This window comes from Acomys minous, assembly GCF_964271855.1.
Source record: "Acomys minous genome assembly, chromosome: 12".
Classification (NCBI taxonomy): Eukaryota; Metazoa; Chordata; class Mammalia; order Rodentia; family Muridae; genus Acomys; species Acomys minous.
In genome coordinates, this window is record NC_140493.1 from 92861039 (window position 1) to 92877652 (window position 16614).

The following is a 16614-nucleotide window of genomic DNA, read 5'->3' on the forward strand; positions in this document are numbered from 1 at the left end:
AATGGTCTTGGGAGGAACGGTGAAGGGGCGTCTGACCCGTACGGCAAGAGACAAGCTCCTCATTCGTCCTTCCGTCTATCCGTTTTTAACTTCTACCATTATCATGGTGGGGGGGGCGGGAGGGGATCGCGACCAGGCCAATACTGCAGGCTTACAATCTCCTCAGACCCACGTTAATGACCACTAGGTGTAAATACTGCGGAAAAGGAAGCGAAGAGGAGACTGAGGGCCTCTGGTGACGTTCGGTGAGGACAGACAACAATGCACACACGTTAACCAGAGCTGGCGGAGGTCGGGGCTGTGTTAAGGAAGTCGTCATCGACGCCGCGACGCCTCCCCCACCCAGCAGCCGACCTCTGAGATTTTCCCCCCCTCAGAGACCCAAGCCTCTATCGTGAGGACGACCTTCCTCACCCCGACAGAACTAGTCCATGCCTCAGCTCCCCACTAGGAGAAAGAAGAAGGGGAAGACCGATCCCCACAAGAGTGCCCCATCAGGGGTTCTATGTTGAGTCCACGGCACATGGGGGTGGGGGTGGGGGGATGTCTGCAGAAGGAGCACCGCCTCTGTATTTGGGGGCTGCCGAGCCGATCTTTCCCAAGCCACGAGCTGCAAACTCGCTCCCTCCATGACTCTACCACTTGATTACCTCTTTGCGTCTTCGTCCTCCACCAGTTCGGGCTCGGTCGCCGCCATTACCACATCGCACTCCGCGGCAGCCGCCATCTTACCGCCTGGACCAGAGAGCCGGGTGGGAGGCCGGCAGTGAAGAGCACTTCCGGTCGGAGCATCAAGCCTCTCGGCAGCGCCGCGCCCAGAGGGACTCCCTCGAGCCCGTCTACCAACGAGAGGCTCCGCCTGGGGCCAGAGCGGCCTCCCATCCCTGGAGGTCCACGGTGGTCTCCGCGCTGGGGCCGGGGCCCAGGGACGGTTCCTGTGCGTAGGGGGCGCCACTTTACTCGTGGGTTGGAGGAGGGTACCGAAGGATGTTGCCTCTCTAGGCCTTGGCTTGCCTCAGTATCCCGACAGCCTGGTTGCCATAACAACTTGCAATCCTAGAGAGTCTCCTGTGAGGCTTGAGAGTCCCGGGTGAGTGGAGACCGAGCCACCAAAGACTCTTGAGGGGGAAAAAGACCCTCCCCACCCCCAAACGACTACCTTTCCCGACCTTGGAGTGTGTCCACAGCTTCCTTCCCGGAAAGGCATGAAGAGCTACTTTGAGCCCGGTCCCCCAGCTTTCATCGGTGCCTGGAAGCCCTGCCCAGCCAAGCGAGGGGAACGCAGGGCGTCTTCACCCTGCGCCTTTCATCCTCCACGGATCTCCAAGCACCAACTGGTTCATCACCCTAATGACGCGGACTCTTTTTATGAGGCCGCTTTCATGTCAGCCGCTTGGGAGTGCCATCTCAGCGTTAAGCCTAGAGAGGATGACATGGCACCCCAGCCCCTGCCCCGGAGTTTATAAGGCAGCTCAGATGGGGTGAGGTCCCTTTTCCTTAGTGTCCCCCCTGCACTCCTACCTCTCATAAACTACCCAGCACGCTTGTCTGGCCAAATGCAGGATGCCCTGGGAAGATAGCGTAAACATCTTTGTAGTACCCACTACTACACCCAACAGTGTTGTGGAGTTGAATTAAATTGGGGCCCTCTAAGGTTCAATGGGCGGAGGTGGCGACTTTGAGGTTGTCATTTAAAGGCAAAAGGAACGAAAATAAGACGACGGTGGAACTTACACGGGACCCGTGCTTAAGAAAAACTGTGTTTCAGAAGGACGGGTCCCTAACGTGTTTTGTAGATCGTTATCATTGCTGAGGGAGTTGAGATAGAACATGATAGAAACTGGACAGAACATGGTAACTGGGGCTCACAGGATTGAGAAGGTCATTCAGCCCTGACCGGAACTACTGCTTGGCTGTGGGGTGACAAAACCCTCACCCCCTCTCCGGCCCGCCACTCATCTCAGTATACAGTCTAGTTCACAGACCAACTTGTTTTACGTTCTTTCCGCCATGTGGCGGAGCCTAGACATCCTCCTCTCACAGTGCTAACTTCGTCCCAACCGGCAGTTCTTCCTGTTGCCTAGACATTTAAAAAAAAAAAAAAAAAATATATATATATATATATATATGTATGTATGTATGTATGTATGTATGTATGTATGTGCGTGTGTCTGTGTGAGTGCATACCACATGTGTGCGGGCGCCCGCAGAGGCAAGATGAGGGTTTCAGATTCCCTGGGCCTGGAGTTAACAGGTACTTGTGAGCAGCTCCAACAGGAGTACTGGGAACTGGGTTCCCTAGAAGAGCAGCCAGAGCTCTCAGCAACAGAGCCATCTCTCCAGCGCCCTCCTAGACCTTTTCCCGAGTTCTACACTTCTATAACCAATTACCTCTTATCTCTTATGTGTTTCAGAAATCCCCAAAGCTTAACGTATTTGTTAATTTGGTTTTTTTTGGGGGGGGGCGTGGTTAGAGACATGGTCTCTCAGCCAGGCATGGTAGCATATGCCTTTAATCTCAGCACTTGGCAAGCCTATTGCTCTGAGTTTGAGGCCAACCTGGTCCACAAAGCTAGTCCAGAACAGCCAGGGCTACACAGAGAAACCCTGCTTCAAAAAAACAAATAAACAAACAAAAAAGAGACAGGGTCTCTCTGTGTTAGCCTTGGCTGTCCCAGACTCACTCTGTAGACCAGGCTGGCCTCGAACTCACAGCGATCCACCTGCCTCTGCCTCCCAAGTGCTGGAATTAAAGGCGTGCGCCACCACACCCGGCCCCTTCATCCATTTTTTTTTTTTTTTTGGTTTTTCGAGACAAGGTCTCTCTGTGTAGCCTTGACTGTCCTGGACTCACTGTGTAGACCAGGCTGGCCTCGAACTCACAGCGATCCGCCTGCCTCTGCCTCCCGAGTGCTGGGATTAAAGGCGTGCGCCACCACAGCCCGGCCCCTTCATTCATTTCTTAACAACAGAAAAAAACTTTTATTCCTTCCTGAATCCCTTATGTTGGACATTCATCTGTTCGCTTGGCCACCACATGAAACGTGGGGCGAGTCATGCCATCCTCAGCATCGCTCTTGCCTTGCAGTCATCAGCGTTCTTGATTCTCCTGCCACACATCCCCAAATCTCCTTTTCATCTCATTATAAGCCAGTAAATAAACCCAGAGACTACAGTAGTGTCATTTGTTGTTGTTTATTTGTTTGTTTGTTTTTGGAGACAGGGTCTCTCTGTGTAGCCCTGGCCGTCCTGGACTCACTTTGTAGACCAAGCTGGCCTCGAACTCACAGAGATCCGCCTGCCTCTGCCTCCCAAGTGCTGGGATTAAAGGCGTGCGCCACCGCCACCCGGCTTTACAGTAGTATCTTAACTGGCCCTCAGCCTCATCCCTGTCATGCCTCGGCTCTTCTGACAGAATGACTTTCCTTGCACAAGTGAATGGATTCTCTCTGTCCTTCCAATGGCTTTCTGTCACTGTGAGTTTGGTCTCTGGCCTGCCACACAGCTTTATCATCTGGCCACTCTCGGTTGTCAATATTGAAGCCCCAGGCGTTTGTAGCGCCAGACAAGTCATGGTTCTTGCTGTATTTCCTCTGCTTTAGAAATCTCCGTCCTCCTTAGCCCTTCAAACTGGAACACAGACATGCCCATTTCCTCCTTTCTCTTTGGTACCTGTTGCCCCTAAATTAAATGCCCGTCGGCTGTGCCCATAGCACCCCACCTCAGCAACAGCATTCATCAGGGGTTGTTGTAATTGTTGGTTTAGATGTCTAATTACCCTAGGTAGTGAACTTAGGTGCAATCATCCTGTCTTGAGGCTTTTTTCCCCCCTGTCTGTGTAGAGTTTGTTGTCTTCAAACGCAAAATCACCCCACTTCAGTCTTCAAGTGCTGGGATACAAATGTGAGCCTCTATTCTAGCTTCAAAAAATTCCAGATCTAGCGAGTGTGGCGCCACACGCCTTTAATCCCAGCACTCAGTAGACAGAGGCAGGTGGATCTCTGTGAGTTCGAGGCCAGCCTGGTCTACAGAGTGAGTTGGAGAACAGCCAAAGCTACACAGAAAAATCCTGTCTCGAATCAGAAAAAACCCAGGTTCAAAGAGCGCTTACCTAGAATGTGCAAGACCCCCGGTTCCATTTATAACATAGCACTGCCAAGAAAAGGAAAAGAAAACTTGCGAATAGATGATGTAATTAACGAAGCGTTACTGTCCTTTAGAGACACAACCACAAGCTCTAGTAGCCGTTCCCCTGCCGGCCTCTAGGGGGCGCTGTTGCGACCAGCGCTCGCTTTGTACCGCCGGAAGTTGTCTTGAAGGCCGAACCTCGAGGGGCGGGTCTCCAGGACAAATACTTCCACCCAGAGAAAGAGGGGCGTACTTACAGTGGAACTGCCCCTCCCATGGTCCGGCCCACTCCGGGGGGCGCCTCAGCGGGAGTGCTGCGGGAACCCCGGAGGTATGGAGCGGGGAGGCGGGGCTCAGATCGGCCTCTGTCCTTGGGGCTCACGTTGGTTGTCCTGTCTCTGCCTCTGATTGTTTCTGAGGGGTGCCCTTCAGGGGAAGTCTGTGGCGGCGGCCTCTGGTAGCCCCTGGACTGTCGCTTACTAAAACGCTAAGATCGTGGGGTGGTGATCGGGTGTCAGGAGATTCTCCTGGAGAGTTTCTGCTTTGGGACCCCTTTGAGACGGGCCCCCGGGTCTCTGCTTTCTGCGGGGAGGAGGGGGGGAGATCTCTGGAGCTCCCCAGGAACCTGTGCTTTGAAGTTTCCCTTTAGGAAGACCACTCTGTGGAGTCTCTCCAGAGAGTTTATAAGTTTGAGCTTTCTCTCTGCGCCTGTCAGCCCCAGGGCTGTAAAATCCATCTTTCAGAAGCACCATTCCTTTGATTCCGTCACTCATTTCTTGTCTGATGTTCCTTATTTTATCTGTGGACTCCACTAGGAATGGTTAGACGGAATTTATTGTCACCCAAATTAGTCATTCAAGAAAGCAAGTTATCTTCTATTCGCGTACTCTTCCCTAACGAGAAGATGACAAGACGAATATTAATTCCCTGCTTCTTTCTTCACGGGAGTCATGGTTAAAGAGAGAAATAGCCTGGTGTGCATATACCTAAAGTTCCAGCACTTGGTAGGCGGAGGCAAGAGACTCAGCTTAAAATCAAGGCTCAACTATTTCATCAGCTGGAAGCCAGCTTGGGCTACACAAGACCCTGTCTCAAAACGAAACAAAACACTCCCCCAAATCAAACAGAATAGAGCAAGAGTACTTGCCGAACCTTCCTCAGTCATTGCTGCCCTATATACATCTTGTACCCCAGAAAACACCTGGCCAGCTGTGTTTTAAACCGCTCTCCAAGGCCTCTCTCCCTTTACGGTGCCATTAATCCCACTTCAGCTGTGCTGCAACTCCAGGGACAAGAAGGTTAATTTCAGCTGCCAGCTCAGGAGTTTTGTCAACACCTCACAGGGCGGTGCTAGGATCTCTGATGCTTCCTAGGTCTGCTGTTTGGATTCTGACTTCCCTTACCACACTGCTTCTCTGTCCTTTAAGGTTGAGAGCAGAGCATGGGGAAGAGCTGCAAGGTGGTCGTGTGTGGCCAGGCATCTGTGGGCAAAACCTCCATTCTTGAGCAGCTCCTGTACGGGAACCATGTTGTGGGTGAGTGTTGCCGGGACTTGCAGACAGGTGGAAGATGTTGAAGAAAGCAGTAGGATTTGGTCACATCCCGAACACAAAGGCTAAAAAGGACACCACCAGCTGCCTTTACACCCTCAAAATTAGGGCCGGTGGGGGGTGGGGGAGGGGGCAATGGCTGACGGTCAGAGCACTGGTCCTTGTACTAGGCCCTAGGTTTGAACTCCAGCAGTGGAGCAAAAAATATATAGAACATTGTACTCTTCAGTTGTATGACATTGGACAAACCAGGAAGGGCAGAAACCCAGAGCCAACATAGGACCCCGCCCGTAACACAGCATTTCTGCTTGAGTGTCCATTCCTGTGCCTGCATGCCCGTGTGTGTGAATACTGTGCGTAGGCCCGAGGTGGGTGTGGTGTCTGCTTCTACCACTCTGCATGTTGTTATTGTTGTTATAATGATAATAGTCATTATTGCTGTCATCATTATTTTTATTATTGTCTTTGAGATGGCCTCACTGTACAGACCAGGCTGGCCTGGAACTCACTGAGATCAACTTGCCTCTGCCCCACCCCCACCCCCCAAGCGCTTTGATTCAAGGTGTGTGTCACCACGCGCAGTTTAATGAGGCCCCTTTGCTTCAGGTGATAATGACAGGACATTCATTGGCCCGAAGTCATTCCTGTCTAACCCTCAAGTCTGGTGTGTCCTGAGCCCCTGCCCCCCTCCACATGTGCCAACTGTCCTGACTCATATTCAAGTCTCATTTGAACCCAGGTTCTGAGATGATCGAGACCCAGGAAGACATCTACGTAGGCTCCATCGAGACAGACCGAGGGGTGCGGGAGCAGGTGCGGTTCTATGATACCCGGGGTCTCCGGGATGGGGCCGAGCTGCCCAAGCACTGCTTCTCCTGCACAGATGGCTACGTCCTGGTCTACAGCACGGACAGCCGAGAGTCATTTCAGCGTGTCGAGCTGCTCAAGAAGGAAATCGACAAATCCAAGGACAAGAAGGAGGTACGTGTCCTAGGCTTCTGCGGAGGCCCAGGGTGGGTCCGCGGCAGGCTTCCAGACACTGATGTGGTTTTCAATCATGCCCATTTGCCAAGAGGTGGTTTAGGAGCTAAAAGGCCATGAAGGTCATTAGAAAGGGTCCTCAACCCACACAAGAGGTGGCCATATTGCTAGGGCAGTTTGATCAAAGAGATTTCTCTTTGGCTTTTTTTCTTTCTTTCTTTTTAAGATTTGTTTATTTATTATGTATACAGTGCTCTGCCTGCATGTCCACCTGCAGACCAGAAAAGGGCATCAGATCACATTATTGATGGTTGTGGGCCACCATGGGGTTGCTGGGAATTGAACTCAGGACCTCTGGAGGAGCAGCCAGTGCCCTTAACCTCTGAGACATCTCTCCAGCCCTTTTCTTTCTTTCTTTTTATTTATTTATTTATTTATTTATTTATTTATTTTAGTTTTTTTGAGACATGGTTTCTCTGTGTAGCCTTGGCTGACTGGGTCTCTCTTTGTAGACCTGACTGGCATTGAACTCACAGAGATTCTCCTTCCTCTGCCTGGGACTAAAGGCTTGCTCCATGGTGGCCAGCTTCTCTTTGGTTTAATAGAGTCCTTTTTTACACACTAATCTTTCTAACCTGTGCCCACATGCTCTTGCCCAGCCCCTTCCAAAATTCCGTAAGCTGCTAACCCTTGGGAACTGCATCCTCCCAGCTGTTGGCCAGGAACAGCTGGCAGCTACTCTTGACCCCAAGCCACTGCATTCCTGTGGCTTCTACTCTTGTCTCTCTCCTCCAGGTTACCATCGTGGTCCTTGGCAACAAGTGTGATCTGCAGGAGCAGCGCCGTGTCGACCCTGACGTGGCCCAGCATTGGGCCAAGTCGGAGAAGGTGAAGCTGTGGGAGGTGTCGGTGGCTGACCGCCGCTCCCTCCTGGAGCCTTTCATCTACCTGGCCAGCAAGATGACCCAGCCTCAGAGCAAGTCTGCCTTCCCCCTCAGCCGCAAGAACAAGGGCAGTGGCTCCTTGGATGGCTGAAAAGCTGCCCTTCTTCCTCCAACCCCGTCCCAGGATGGGTTGAGGGCACAGCGATGCATAAGCAAGCCATTCTAGAGGGCAGGGGAACTGCCCTCCAGACCAGGAAGCTGGGCTGGCCCAGGCCAACGCCACTCTTGTCCCCTCTTAACTCCAAGAAGTGCAAGTGAACTTGATTGCTGGCCCTCCCCTTGACCCTTCCACATTTGCCCCCGCCCCCACCCCCACCCCCAGCTCACGTCGCATTTTCTCCACTGTCACCAGGACACTTATGGGTTAGTGTCCCTTCCATCTGTCTGGTGCGGGAAGCAGGGCTGTCATGCCAGAGTGCCCCATCCAGGGTCTGGCTCCTATCAGGGATCCCAACTCTCTGAATTTCCTGCCAGTAATATACACTCAGCACCAGCCTGGGCCTGGGCAAGAGTTACCAGGTGTTGTGAGGACACAGTTTTACGTCCTGGCTTTGGGTTGGTTCCTCGTCCTTCACCCTGATCTTTCCCTGGGGGCTTGTCCAAGGTTGGGGAAAGCCAGGCTCCAGGGAGTGGCATTTTCTGTTTGTCCTTTGCCCGGCTCCAGAGGTTTCACTTCCTGTTCCTGTTTTAGGAGCCGAGGTCTCATTGGTTGAGGTAGGAATGATGACCAGGCAGTCAGTCAGCCTGTGACTTAGCAAGGCCGTTCTTGGGCATCAGTTTTCTCATCTGCGAGTCGACAGGAGCCATGGCAGCTCTGTGATTTTTTTCTAAAGCTGTGCCTCAGGTCTCTTGTCTCTGCCCCTGCTCCACCCTCTTCAAGGTGCTACACCCACCAGCCCTGGAGGCTGGACATGCCTCTCCTTACCACCAGGGGGCAGGAGCGCACTCTGCGCTCATTGGCCCAAGAGGCACAGTCTGTGGACCTGCCAATAGGGCTAGTGTCCATCCCTCCTGGTTGTTTTTGCCTAGTAGCTAGACTTATATTTATATTCTCTGTGTTTATATGCCTGCTGCCCTGGTGAAGGTGGGATAAGCCAGTCCTCTAAGCCTTCCTTCTTACCTCAGGTGCCTGAACAGAACCAGGCAAACCAGCAGCAGCTTCCTAGGAACTGACAAGCGTCAGGGGCTTGTGCTGTCAAGTGAGCTCAAAACCCACATCTTTTCTGGTGCCCACTTTGTGCTTTGATGTGCACCGCCTCCTGTGAGTTAGACACTGCAGCCCGGCTGCCTCCGATACCCACTCCTTCTCCCTGGGACCGGCGAGAGGGGGCCGGTGCCCAGGGCTGAGCAAGGGGAGTGGAGGCATCTACAGGCTCGGGCTTGAATCCTTTTATTGCTGTGTTGGACACAATAAACCACAACTGCTGTTATAAAAAAGTTTCCCTCCCCCTCCCCCTTTTCTCGTCCCATTGGAAATACCTTTTAAAAACAAAAGATACAGGTAGATACTAGCAAAGTCCCATATTGAGTGGGGGAGTGCCACTGGCTCTGGCAACATGAAGTGCATCTTGAGGGCATTTTGGACTGTGTACCGGCCCTAAGCTCCATACGAGGGGTGGTTGGACCTCAGCATAGAATCCCTAGGCTGAGGGAAACCCAGAGGGCCCTCCCCCTTTAGAGTTGGGGTTTAAGAGAAGCCAGTGAAAGGCTAAGAAGAGCAGCTATGGCAAGACAGGTCACTTCTGTTACAGCCAGGGCCAGGCAGGGCGGTGCACGCTTTTAGTCCCATCACCCCACACGCAGGTGCAGGTGGATGTACGGGCTCTGCCAGTCTCGTGTACATAGTTCCTGACCGACCAGGGCTGTATAATCAGGCCCAGCCTGAACACCACTCGCTTTCTAGCCTCATCCTCGCACAGTGGATGAAGCTTCTCCTCAGCTCGGCCTCACTTTCACAGTACTTTTTTTTGAAGAACTCTGGGGGCCTCTTATCTCTATGGTCCTTTGCCATTCTCCGTGGTCAACATCTTTTTTATCCTTTTGTTTTGTTTTGTTTTGTTTTTTTCAAGACAAGGTTTCTCTGTGTAGCCTTCGCTGTCCTGGACTCACTTTGTAGACCAGGCTGGCCTTGAACTCACAGTGAGCTGCCTGCCTCTGCCTCCCGAGTGCTGGGATCAAAGGCGTGCGCCACCTCACCTGGCGCTTCCTCTTTTCAAGACAGTGTCTAGCTATATGTCCCAATCTGACTTTGAACTCATGATCCAGGTGCTAGGACTACAGGCATGCACCACCACACCTGGCTACCCCATGGTAAATATGCCTGATAGAGTCCAACCCACTTCCGTTTGAGATCCCCAGCTCTAGGGATTGTCCATGCGGCCCTAGGCCATGGCAGGAGAGGCTGACTTGTGGGAGCTAAAGTGTAGAGTCAGCTCTGTGTTAAGTGTCCGGTTGGGGTGGGGGTATGAGAGCACCATGAGGCTAGGACTGTGATTTTGCATAGATCTTTGGGATTCGTCGAGCCATGGATGCAGGGTAGCCCAGGACTGGCCCGGGAAAGGAGGGCAGCGGTGGTCCTCAGACCCAGGGGACTGGAAAAACCCCAGTCTGAGTGACCATCAGCTACCCCAGGTTAGGTGGGAACCCAGAAACTGCAAAAGGCAGTGTCTGTGGGATGTGGAGACAAGTGTCTGGAAGGAAGAGCTAGAGTGTGTTTGGGACTGCTAATAGGGAGCAAAAAGGATGGGGCTTGCAGCAGGGCGGACCGTTCCTGCTGGAGTGCGAAACAGAGCTGGGCCCAGGACAGGAGCTGGAAAGAGGGCAGCAGCTGCGGTGGCGGCAGGCCGGAGGGCCAGGGGTCCTGGCAGGGCACAGATAGCAGCAGCCGCAGTGGGCAGAGGACTGGGCAGGAAGCGGGCTGCCAGTGTCTTGGTGAGTTGCTTCTGCAAGGCCAATTTAGACTACGAAAAAAAACAGAGAAATGGACAGGGTCTTTGATACCAGAGACCCCCCCACCCCCTCCCTGGGCTACATCCAGGAGCTTTTTTGCCTCAGGGACGTGCCTTTTAGAGTTCCAAGTCTAACCCCGTCCTTCCCACGCCCAGACAGCCATTCCAGGGGGCTCGCTGGGCCACCTGTCTTCCTGTCCAGCAGATGGATAACCTCAGGACAGGCAGCTCTGTTTAGGGGTCGGAAGAGATGGTCTCTAGGATAAGCACACCCACCCCTGGCTTTTGCCCCTCATATTATGACCTTAGCCCACCCTCCCATGCCCCCCGGAAATTCCTCTGGGTGTAACCCAACCCCACCCCTGACCCAGTCCCTGTCCAGGGAGCTGCAGGGCCAGCAGCCTCCTTCCTGCCGTATTCCAAGTCTTTCAGCTGGCCCTTCCTCCTACTCTCTCCCTTGTAGACCCTGGTCCGTCTCTCCCCCCCCCCCCCCCACCCTGTTGCCTAGAGACAGGTACCTTGAGGACACTCACAGCCAGCGCTGTGTGTTTCTGCAGTTTGCAGTGCTGGCTGGAGGACTTGGGGGGCTTCCCAGCCAGACGGTCTTTGTGCCTCCGGCTGCTCATATGCTAGCAGACAGATTGAAAATGAGATGAGGAAGACCGCAGAACCAACCCAAAACTATTCTGACTTCCTCTATCCGCAGATCTCACATTCAACACACATGCCCACACACACCCCTCACATTCAACACATACAGAGATCTCACGTTCAACACAGACACACACGGATCTCACATTAACACACACACACACACACACACACACACACACACACACACACACACACACACACGATGGGCTCTGATGGTGGGACAGCCCTGGACAGCCCTGCCACATCCATCCAGCCATCAGTGGCCATCAACCCTTCCTCCCTTGCTGTGCTGCCCACCCTACCCTGGCCTCCCTTCTACCTGCTTGAGCTGGGTCTCTGAATTGACCTGGAGCTGACAGAGGGCACAGTGGAAAGAAGGGCTTGGTCCCTGCCGGCCTCCATGATTTCCGGTCACTTTCTTTGTCTTGTGTCCAGCCCCTCCCCGGGACACAGGGCGGCCCCGTCCTCTCCGGGGAGCCCCTTGATGACCCTCTGCCATCCATCGGTGCTTCGCTCCTTGAAGGAAAGAACACAGTCTGACAGAACCAAAGAGAAGCTGCAGCAGCAAACGAAGTTAGCTTGGCTGCCCCTCTCTGCACACACACGGCCCTCCAGCCACACGGGCTTCTCTCTTCCCAGCCGTTTGGTTTGTCTATGGCTTCCGGTGGACATCCATGAAGGAAGAAGGCCTATTATAGTCAGCCGGGGGAGAGTCCCTTCCTTTTGGTTTGATCCAAAAGGTACTCCGGTCCTTAGTGACCTTTATTCGGCTTGTTGCAGGTTTCTCTTCCCAATGTCCCTCTCCTGGGATCGTTACAGTGGCTAGGGTTCCTCTGTCACCCAGCCATGAGTGGCATGGCCCCTGGGGAGCACTGACCTGTGTTGTGAGCCTGAAGCTGAGAGGCGGAGTTCACCGTCACTTTACACGTAGGGCAGTAGAGGCGCCCCTTCTCCCCGCCCCTGCCTTCCCCATTCACTCCACTTCCCACAGCCACTTCTGCTGCCTCAGGCCCTGGTGCTTCCCTGCCAGGATCCGGGGAGCAGGGCGGGCAAGAAGAGGAAGACAAGGAAGAGGAGGCAGCAGCATCCGAGAGGTCTGAGTGGGCTGGCTCTCTGACTGCTGGGTCTGGGGTCGGCGGTAGCTGAAGTGAAGGGCCCAGAGGAGGGGATGCGGGATCTGCGAGGAGAGGAAGCATGTTCGGGGCCCATGAGGCTCAGCGCTGACCCAGACATAGAACGGGAGGGCGGAAGGGCTTCCTGGTAAAGGGACAGCTAGCACTCCGTCCTGCGCTCACCCTGCCACCCAACTCGCTAGGCAAACCTGTGCCTCAGTTTCCTTATATAAAAGTTATAAAGTTAGACAGCAGGAAGCCCTCTCAGCTTGATATCCTAGCTCCTTGATATTAAGTAAGCGAAGCCACCAGAAAGATGTGCTAGAATCTTTATAGAATTATTATTCATAATAGCACAAAACTGGAAATTGGAGAGAGCCATCAAGCCGGAGAAGGCTAACTACCACATGTAAACTCGAAGACATCATGAATGTGGGTGTGGTTTGGGGCAGGAGGTTTTCCTTTTTCTTTTTTGTCAGAATCTCATGTATCTCAGGCTGGCCATGAACTCACTATGTAGCTGAGGATGCCTCTTGAACTTCTGATCTCCCTGCCTCCACCTCCCTAGTGTTGTGGTCATGGGTTTGTGCCTCTGGGCCCAGTTTTGTGATGATATTTGGAGTCAAACCCAGGCTTTCCTGGCTGGTATGCAGTACTCTACCCACTGAGCAATACTCCCCGCCCCGTGTCCTTTGTTTGTTGAAACAGGGTTTTATGGAACCCGGGCCAACCTTGAACGTGATACGTAGCCCAGGCTAACCTGGAAGTCTCCTTCCTCAGTCGATAAGGAGTGTACCCACTAGCTGAGAAACAGGGGCTTCTCCCTCTGGCCCCCAGGAAACAAACAAACAAACAAACCTACCCGCATCTGGACGCAGACTGGTGACCTCCAGATTGTGGAGAAAATACATTTCTGTTGTGTCAGGCCCCTACTTTGTAGCCATTTGTTCTGCCAGGCTCAGGGGACTAAGACAGGTAGTAGTTGGAAAGAATCCTAGCTCAGGCTAGTACTGCTGGCATATTCCCCCGGCCAGAGTCGGCCTGAGGAAGGAACAGTAGGTGTCTGCCTGTGCCTGTATATACGGAATAATTTCCCAGCAACAAAGATGGTGAAGGGCCAGAGAGATGGCTCAGCAGCAAGGGCATTCACTGCTCTTGCAGCAGACGGAATGCAATCCCCAACACCCACACCAGGCGGCTCATAGCCCTTGTACTCCTGCTCCAGGGGAGCTACGCCCTCTTCTGACCTCTATGTTTCACGGACTCCCACACATACATGCATACAAACAAAACCAAACAAAAATCCAAGTTAAAAAAAAAAAAAAGAATTGTGGCCGGAGATGTCGCTCCACTGGCTGCTTTTCTAGAAGTCCTGAGTTCAATTCCCAGAAACCATATGGTGGCTTGCAGCCATCTATAATGTGATCTGAAGCCGAGCGTGGTGGCACACGCCTTTAATCCCAGCACTCGGGAAGCAGAGGCAGGCGGAGCGATGTGAGCTCAAGGCCAGCCTGGTCTACAAAGTGAGTCCAGGACAGCCAAGGCTACACAGAGAAACCCTGTCTTGAAAAACAATCAATAAATTGGCTATAATGTGATCTGATGCCCCCTTCTGGCCTGCAGGTGTACATGCAGCTAGAGCATTATATACATAAAATAAATACATAAATCTTTAAGAAAGAAAGAAGATGGATGGTGAAGAGCCAAAGTCACTTAAGCCACTGTCAGAAGCAGCCTGCCTCATTGTGCAGACTTGAACTCAAGGCTTACCTTTGCTCTCTGAGTTTCTGGGGCTTCCACTGGCTGGAGGTGAGGCTGAAGACACCACTGTGCCATTTGGGGTCAGGTTTCGAGGCCTCTGCTTGCTCTTGGCAGCTTCAACAGCCTTGAGTTTTCGGGCGTGTCTGTGGCCCTTGTAATGAGCTTCAGCCTGGTTCTGAAATAAGGAGGGGATGGGTCAGCTCCCTTGGGTCATGTGTCTCATCCAGGAAGGAAGTTGAGCAAAGGGACTGGCCAGAGGGATATTGGGTCAAAGGGACATAGGGCTTGGCCACAAAGGAGTGAGATCAGTGTCACCATCATTGCCCTGAAGTTTATAGGATGTGTTCTCACACAGGCACTCTGAGACAGGCAGCCTGTGCCTTCAAAGTCAAACAGCCATTTGTAAGCTGTATATCTTTTCTTTTTTTTCTTTTCTTTCTTTTGGTTTTTTGAGACAGGGTTTCTCTGTGTAGCCTTGACTGTCCTGGACTTGCTTTGTAGACCAGGCTGGCCTCGAACTCACACCAATCCTCCTGCCTCTGCCTCCCAAGTGTTAGGATTAAAGGCATGTGCCATCACACCTGGCTAAGCTATGCATCTTTTGTTTTTGTTTTTGTTTTTGTGTTTTTGTTTTTTTAAGCCAGGATTTCTCTGTGCAGCCTTGACTGTCCTGGACTCACTTTGTAGACAGGCTGACCTCGAACTCACATTGATCCGCCTGCCTCTGCCTCCCAAGTGCTGGGATTAAAGGCGTGCGCCGCCACCACCTGGCTAAGCTATGCATCTTTAGGCAAGTCAACACCTCACTGAATTTCCTCACTCATAAAGGGTGTGTGTGTGTGTGTGTGTGTGTGTGTGTGTGTGTGTGTGTGTGTGTGTGTGTTGAACTGGAAATTGAACACAGAGTCCTGTGAGTGCCAGGCAAATGCTCTCCGCAAAGCTACATTGCCAGCCCTGTTTGCTTCTATTATGTCTTCCCAGATCCGGATGGGTTGAGCCCAGGGACATTCACCAGGTGATACCACTGAGTCTCTGCCTGTATGCCCAGAATATTCTGGAAATGCACTATTTACTGTGTGGTCCAGGCTGGCTTCAAATTCATGATCCTCCTGCCTCAGCCTCCTGATTACTGGGATCAAAAATGTGCACCACTGTGCCCAGCTTTGTGACTCTCCATGTTAAATGGGACACAAATTGTAAGGGTCTAGTTTATATAGTAGAATGTTAAAAGGTACACATATGAAAAGCACAGCAGTTCTTCCCCCCTTTGGGTGTTTTTTGTTTTTTTGTTTTGCTTTTTTCGAGACAGGGTTTCTCTGTGTAGCCCTGGCTATTCTACACTTACTTTGTAGACCAGGCTGGCCTCGAACTCACAGTGATCCGCCTGCCTCTGCCTCCCGAGTGCTGGGATTAAAGGCTTGCACCACCACATCTGGACCTGCCTTTGATTTCTGTTTTTATTTGGGGGAGGTGTTGGTGTTTTATTTTTGGGGGTTTTTGTTTTGGGGACATGATTTTTCTGTGTAGTCCTGCCTGTCCTGGACTCGCTTTGTAGAGCAGGCTGGCCTCGAACTCACAGCGATCTGCCTGCCTCTGCTGGTGTTACAGGCATGCGACACCACACCTGGCTCAAGCAGTTCTTATATTTTCGGTTTATATACTCCAAAAAATTCATCCCATTGTTCATTTTGTTATTTTTTCCTTTTTTTCAGAGCCAAGGACCAAACCCAGGGCCTTATGCTTAAAAGGCAAGCACTCTACACTTAGCTAAATCCCCAACACGCTCCCCCCATTGTTCATTTTTTAAAAATAATTTTTGAGGGGGCTGGAGAGATGGCTCAGTGGTTAAGAGTACTGCCTGCTCTTCCAAAGGTCCTGAGTTCAATTCCCAGCAACCACATGGTGGCTCACAACCATCTGTAATGTGATCTGGTGCCCTCTTCTGGCCTGCAGGTGTACATACAGGCAGAACACTATACATAATAAATAAATCTTATAATAATAATAATAATAATAATAATAATAATAATAATAATAATAATAATTTTTGAGCATTTGCTGTTGGCCTGGCCATTCTGCCAGGATCTACTTATGGAGACATGACCCTTCAGCAGTTCCCTTTGCCAACTTCTTGTGGAATGGTGTGGCCTAAACATCTGGAGAGACCGCCACAGCTGGAGTGTCAGCATCCTCTCTGCTTCAGCCAGCAATCTCTCTTGTCTCTCTCAACTCCTATTTCTTACAGGTGGGAAAGACAAGCCTCCACAACCCTTCCTTGAACTCTGGCTACAATCCACAGTGGTTCTGACACCTCACCAACCCCACAGAAGGCTCCTCCTCTCCCCTAGGACAGGCTGCAGTGGGATGCAGACCTCAGGGTCAGCCAGGGCTGGGTTCAAATCCTACCAACGCTATGGACCAGCTGTGTCCCCAGGCAGGTTTTGTTTTGTTTTTTTTTTTAAATCCACTCTGAGACTATATCCTACTCAGAAAAATGGAGATGCTAATTGTGTCTCTGTACCTCTCACAGATGCAT

The 16614-nt window shown here is 52.1% G+C and overlaps 3 protein-coding genes across 9 annotated transcripts in view; 1 reads left to right on the forward strand and 2 right to left on the reverse strand.

Moving 5' to 3' along the window:
- The window catches only part of DNAJC7 (DnaJ heat shock protein family (Hsp40) member C7), a 38085-nt gene extending 36737 nt beyond the window's left edge, over positions 1-1348 (reverse strand). The window contains exons 1-2 of the mRNA XM_084748812.1: positions 1170-1348; positions 651-935 (exon numbers count right to left, since the gene is read on the reverse strand). Of these exons, the coding sequence (XP_084604938.1) occupies positions 651-935; positions 1170-1207 (323 nt within the window). The 5' untranslated portion in view covers positions 1208-1348. The remainder of the gene's footprint in view (positions 1-650; positions 936-1169) is intronic.
- Positions 1349-4313: 2965 nt separating this feature from the next.
- Positions 4314-9040, forward strand: NKIRAS2 (NFKB inhibitor interacting Ras like 2). 2 transcript variants are annotated; one of them, XM_084748890.1, is made up of 4 exons: positions 4314-4459; positions 5556-5663; positions 6418-6659; positions 7455-9040. In XM_084748890.1, exons 2-4 carry the CDS (start codon positions 5570-5572, stop codon positions 7692-7694), a joined length of 576 nt encoding a protein of 191 aa, XP_084605016.1. In that variant the 5' UTR covers positions 4314-4459; positions 5556-5569; the 3' UTR covers positions 7695-9040. The 2 variants fall into 2 exon arrangements, with proteins under 2 accessions (XP_084605016.1, XP_084605017.1); XM_084748891.1 differs by lacking the exon at positions 4314-4459 and adding an exon at positions 5908-6046.
- Positions 8978-16614, reverse strand: part of ZNF385C (zinc finger protein 385C) — a 61225-nt gene continuing 53588 nt past the window's right edge. For 5 of the 6 annotated variants that reach the window (XM_084748825.1, XM_084748823.1, XM_084748820.1 and 2 more), the window contains 5 exons: positions 14088-14253; positions 12083-12382; positions 11525-11721; positions 11070-11180; positions 8978-10563 (listed from right to left, as the gene is read on the reverse strand). In XM_084748825.1, the coding sequence (XP_084604951.1) occupies positions 10327-10563; positions 11070-11180; positions 11525-11721; positions 12083-12382; positions 14088-14253 (1011 nt within the window). In that variant the 3' untranslated portion in view covers positions 8978-10326. The remainder of the gene's footprint in view (positions 10564-11069; positions 11181-11524; positions 11722-12082; positions 12383-14087; positions 14254-16614) is intronic. The other variant, XM_084748824.1, reaches the window with a different exon arrangement.